At 39.8% G+C, this 5,500-nt stretch overlaps 1 protein-coding gene across 1 annotated transcript; it reads right to left on the bottom strand.

Moving 5' to 3' along the window:
- Window positions 1-394: 394 nt before the first annotated feature.
- Window positions 395-5,268, bottom strand: DNAJA4 (DnaJ (Hsp40) homolog, subfamily A, member 4). Its single transcript, XM_010159951.1, has 7 exons — window positions 5,254-5,268; window positions 4,093-4,273; window positions 3,064-3,168; window positions 2,020-2,247; window positions 1,711-1,941; window positions 1,071-1,171; window positions 395-989 (listed from the first exon to the last, which is right to left on the bottom strand). The coding sequence occupies exons 1-7, from the start codon at window positions 5,266-5,268 to the stop codon at window positions 771-773; spliced, it is 1,080 nt and encodes a 359-aa protein (XP_010158253.1). The 3' UTR covers window positions 395-770.
- Between the last annotated feature and the right edge of the window lie 232 nt (window positions 5,269-5,500).

Here is a 5,500-nt window from a genome sequence, read left to right as displayed (position 1 = left end):
ATGCTTTTAGGGAAGGCTGAAATAGAGCTTCAGCCTCTGAAAGATCCAAGTTTTACGAGGAAGTATTTGCCTGTATCTAAGAATTATGTATGGTACACAGGAGCAGGATACTTTACAACCCCAAGTTATGCTGACATTGAGCGAAGCAGCTGAAGAAATGCTACTGTAATAGCACTGAAGAACACAGGGACAAAGTACTCTTACACAAGGAGCAGAGCCTGCAAAAAATGCTTTTGAAATACAAAACTAAGCCAGTACTCATGTTGCAGCAGCCAGTCAGAGATGGAAAGGCATCTGGACTAAGGGAAAGGAATCTGAGCTGAAAGTAAGTTATTTAATAAAGGGGGTGGGAGAGTGACTCAGAAAATACAAGAGAAGCATGATAAAACATGAGATTTATTAGAAGTTACTTCTGCTATGTTTTATTCTATGAAATTAATTTTCCAGTATGAAAGTATTTACATAAGACACTGCCCCTTAGCCTCTATCGGTATTGCTGAAGTCTTATATAAATAGCAGAGGTGAAACAAATTGAGAACCTTCACAGCAAAGGAAATGTCTACCACCTCAGCTGGCTCTCAGCTGTGTGACAGTTGGTTTATATATATAAAGACTACAGGAACACAATATACATTAGTTACAAAAAGGTGATACTAACAGCGCAGCAACTCAATTTGCTGAACACAAAAAACCACAAGCAGTGGCTATTTCAGCCATGCAGTTTTCATTGTGAAAATTTACATTTTAGGTGACATCCATTCCACCTTGCTTTAAGATGTCTGACATTGTACTCCTGCTCTTGGACCCTCCTCATCTTCTTCATATGCTTCTCCTCCACTGTTACGATAGGTTTGTTCGCTTGGATCAAAGTCTTCGAGGTCTACCTGATCCATCTCGTCTGTAATCATAATATCTTCTCGTGGAGGAAGCAGAGCTTCCAGCAGACACAGTTTCTCCCTTGGGAGCCAGTAGTGCTCGGGGAACTGGACCTAGAAAATATTTGGGTGTTGTTTTAATGAATAGTTACTTCTTATGCCAACATGTTTGCTATAGAAAAGCAGTCAACTTACCAAAAACTGTATAATCAAGCTGCCTTTGTCCATTGGAGACTTGTAGACAGGCATCCCTTCATTGTAGATACACTTTAGGTCACCATGTTTTATCACTTCACCTGCACAGAGGTAAGAGCTGTAAGCTGTGACACACACTACAAAACCATGACAAGCAGGGTTATACACAAGCAGTGTTACCACACCGTCAGAGAGAGACTACTAAGCAACTCGGAACAGGCTGCAGGCTGAAAACTACTACAACGAAGTTATACAGAAATCAGGCCATTTAAGCTGTTGACTGTAAGAATCAGCTTCTCAGCACAGTGTTCAGGCTTAATTAACAGATAATCCAGTAAAGTTTATGGCCTCTTGAGTATTTTCCTGACTATCCACTGACTGAGGCTGAAGTTTATTAAGCAGCATTTGACAGCTTTGGCTATAATTCTGCACGTAATGTTTTAGAAAGGGTGACGAGAAGGACGAAGAACCAACCACATTAAGTTTAGCTCGAATCTGTTATATCGACTGGTTAAAAAAAGAAAACACCCCACCACAACACAAACCCAACTCCCCCCTAAAAAAAAAAAAAAAAATTCCAGGCACAATTAAACAAACAGGCAAGCAGTTTATATACAGCATGAGAACTCTTAAGACCCACCTGGCCTAGATGATATGACAAGAACTCTGTTATCCAGAGTTTCAATAGTCTTTCTGAAACCACATAAAGCCTCTGAGAGTTGAATTCTCATTTTTGTGATTAAGTCATGTCCTCTCCTCTGAAACACACTGTGATCCTTTTGATCAAGCACAATTATAACGTCACCAGGCTCCAGATCAGGCTCCTGGTCACCTTCTCCATGAAATACTATCTTCTGACCATCTTTCATACCTGGAGAAAAGAAACTCATTTATTCTCTACAGAACTATACGACTAGGGACACAGAACAAATATATTTACAGTTCTTACCTTTATCAACATGAACTTCTATGATCTTCTTCTCTCTTATAACCTTACAGCCATTGCAGTTGTCACACCTGTCCTTTGGATTTATTCTTTCACCTTGGCCTTTGCATTCTGGACAGACAGTTTGGATTTGTTGTACCATGCCAGGTCCAATCTGCTGAACTAGAACTTGCATTCCTCTTCCTTTACACACAGGGCACTTTTCTATTGCCCCTCTCTTTCCGCCATAACCTTTGACAAAGAAGTTAAATCTGATCTCAGTCTCAATAAAAAGAAGAGTTACTCTACAGTAGCCAAGCTGGAACTCACTGACTTCAAGAACACCTTTAGAGCAGCTTAGAGTATTTCAGTGATTTATTTCCAGTATCATTAGAATTTAGTTTCCATCACAAAACATGCCCCACAACTCAGAAGTTCCTACAAGCACAAGAAAGTTAAATTTTCTACGCACAGCTTATTTTATTAGCCTCTGCCCCACCTCCCGATACTTTCTGGTTTTCAAGGAACTATCAGCATACTGACTTCAAGACCTAGACATTCCATTAATACTTTGGAAAGAATCTGCTTGCTAAATATTTAATAGAGGTACCAAGATACAAGGCCTCATTAAGATTTACCTCAAAGGCTACTAGTCATTATGGCTACTTAATAGATGTGAAGTGAGTTGTGTAATACAAGCTAGACTTCTACCCATAGCAATTAAAAAGTTTAACAAAACAGCCATTCAATGAAGTTCTAGATTAAGATACTTTTAATTTAGGCACCCTTAACTATAACTCACAGCAAGTTTAAATCTTCCATTAGAACAGTAACTTTATACCACCATGTTTAAGAGAGCCTTATTCTTGGATAAACATAAATAAGAACCAAATACCCTGGAAGACTTTCAGGTTGGGGGGGTGGGAGGGAGAGAACAAAAGAAATAAACTGCACTTTATTCCCATCCCACCCCCTCTTTCCCCCAGCATTATTAAAAAAAAAACAAACACAAACAACCAAAACCCAAACAAACTTGGAATAAGGAGTTTGAAACCACCCTTTTTTTACCTTCACACTTTCCACAAATAACATTCTTTTGCAGTGCCAGTTTCCTTGTAATACCATTATATAAGTCTTCAAGAGATACACCTAATTGGTGCACAACATTTTTGCCTAAGGAAAAAAAAACAAAAATTGTGGTTCAGCTGTTTTAAGGACAAATGGTTATTTAAAGCCTTCCATGCTTGCTATGCATGCACAGTTTCACTGAAGAAATGTCAAGTTCATTCCAAGCTTTGAACACAGCTCAGCCCCCTTAAAAGTATGTGCAGTTTCATCAACTTCCATTGAGCTGCACCCACTTATGTCAGAACATAGTTTAGGTGTAATTAAGCAAAGCATCATTAAAGCCAACCCTATCCCTGCTCCTACCCCTAATTTCCAAGCCTAACTGAAACAGCAAGATGCAAGGACACTACCAGCTTCAGATCTAGTCAATTTAGAAGTTGCTGTTATGCCTACCTATAAATTTCCATGCCTCATCATACGATAATTTCAAAGATTTTACCAGCAAGTTACTACTTGCTCCTTCAACAGACATTGGGCATGGAAAAAGATTAGAATCATACTGTGCTTTTGGCAGCACTCTGTACTCAGTTTCACACAATTTCTCCCAAATATTTTCATGAGATTTAACATCACTACAGTTTAAGTTGATGGTGTCCTTTAAAGCAAGTTGCCCAAAGCATATGAGCAAGTGAGGCACAGATCTGGAAAAAAGGTAACTTAAAACAGGTCTAATTCAACTGTTCTCAAACTACCAATGTTTCCCCCCTCCCCTACAGATTCCCCACACCCACTTTAGCAAAAAATAAGCAGAACTCATCAGGAAGATTGCTATGGCTATGTCATGTTATCTCATTTATTAGAATCTTAATGCTAGAGTAACTAGAAAAAGTATCATAGTTCACTTGATCTACTGTTGCAACGAGCAATACCCACACCGTGTGCACTTAGCAGAACAGCAGTACCATAGCACAGGTGTTTTATGCTGAAGTGCATGGTTAGAGTTTCTAGAACTTGTTTAGAACTGTGTACCTCTTCTCTCTCTATTCATTCGGCCTCCACCACCAAAGAACATGTCAAAGATGTCCATGGGTGAAGAGAAGCTGCCGCCACTCAGGCCTCCTTCTTTAATAGCCTGCTCCCCACCCTGGTCATAGAGGTCCCTTTTCTTTGGGTCCGACAGAACTTCATATGCCTGGGATATGAGCTTAAACTAAAAAGAAAAAAGAAGCTCTGAGCAGCTATGACCAAGAGGAAAAGTAACCCTCATACACAACTTCATCTTCAGACTGAGACACTGTAGAACTCTTGTAGCATTTGTCTTTTTCAAAAAAAAAAGTCCCTCCCTGAACAATTGTGTAATAGTCTATAAAAGCACACTTTTGTCCAGGAAAACCACCCCTTCTTTCCCCTCTCCCCCCCTCCTCCCATGTTACAAGTGGGCTTAATTCAGAGTCCCATCCAACTTATAAGCATATGCAAACTAGACTTTGATGGTTGTGATAGTTGGAACTATTACACACCTCTAACAAATCCATTTAGAAAGGGATAGGATACTACTCCAAAGTCTTGAAGGTTCTCAGGTATTCAATGGCCACAGCAGTGTTAATCATCCTAGAGCTACACAGGCTCCTTCGTGCCTGCTGAGCTGCTACATCCAGCTATAACTAGAGATTTGAGCGACCAGTTCTGCTGCTTACTCATCACAGATACAACTTAAATATCCAAGATATCCACTTTATCAAAAAAACCCACACTTTTTTTTAATAGCTCTCAAGAATTTTTATCACTCAGATGACTAAGTCAATTTTTAAACAGTTTGCTATTACTGAAATGTCCACTTCCATTTTAAATGTGCTTTACTTATGACCAGCTGAAGTGGTGTAAGTAAAAAAAGGCGAGAGTAAAAGCAGAAAAGGTTACCTTTGACTGTGTTATTTTTCACCTAGCTTGATTTTTTAAGTTTGTGTGCTAGATACACAAATATGGAGCTCCTATTTCTATGTTAAGGTATTATCAGACCAGCTTTTAAATAAATAATCCGTTTAAGTTTTCCATAGTTCTGTAATTGTGGTGCTTACTTCTCCTAGGCAACACGTGGAGTTGAGCAGGTCTCTGGTAGTAGCATACAAAATGGTTAGACTGTAAACAGTCCACCCATGTGCAGCCCAAAGATTTCCTCTGGATAGTTACCCAGTACATTTGCATTAGCCTTTTCTCTGAAGAAAACATCCTGTTTGGGAACACAAATCCATCCAGTGCAACCCCAGCATGCACAGTAGTGCTGGCAGCTGGATCCACCACTGGTTTTTGCAACACCTGACACAGCACGATGGCCATTAGGCCACTAGAAACCCTTTCAGCTTTGCCTGTTTTAACCAGCATCTCTGGAAGAATGAGCTCCCCTTGGCAGCTATGGGGACACCGGTAGGAACTGCTC

This window comes from Eurypyga helias, unplaced genomic scaffold, assembly GCF_000690775.1.
Source record: "Eurypyga helias isolate BGI_N326 unplaced genomic scaffold, ASM69077v1 scaffold51519, whole genome shotgun sequence".
NCBI classification, from domain to species: Eukaryota; Metazoa; Chordata; class Aves; order Eurypygiformes; family Eurypygidae; genus Eurypyga; species Eurypyga helias.
Note: the sequence above shows the minus strand (reverse complement) of the source record. Positions and strands in the feature narration are given on the sequence as shown.

What these genes read in the sequence shown, in the direction of transcription:
- DNAJA4 (XM_010159951.1), bottom strand. An exon ending in AATGAATAGAGAGAGAAGAG is followed by an intron (nt 3,169 to 4,092) that starts GTACACAGTTCT and finishes TTTTTTCCTTAG; the next exon opens with GCAAAAATGTTGTGCACCAA. An exon ending in TATTTGTGGAAAGTGTGAAG is followed by an intron (nt 2,248 to 3,063) that starts GTAAAAAAAGGG and finishes TCTTTGTCAAAG; the next exon opens with GTTATGGCGGAAAGAGAGGG.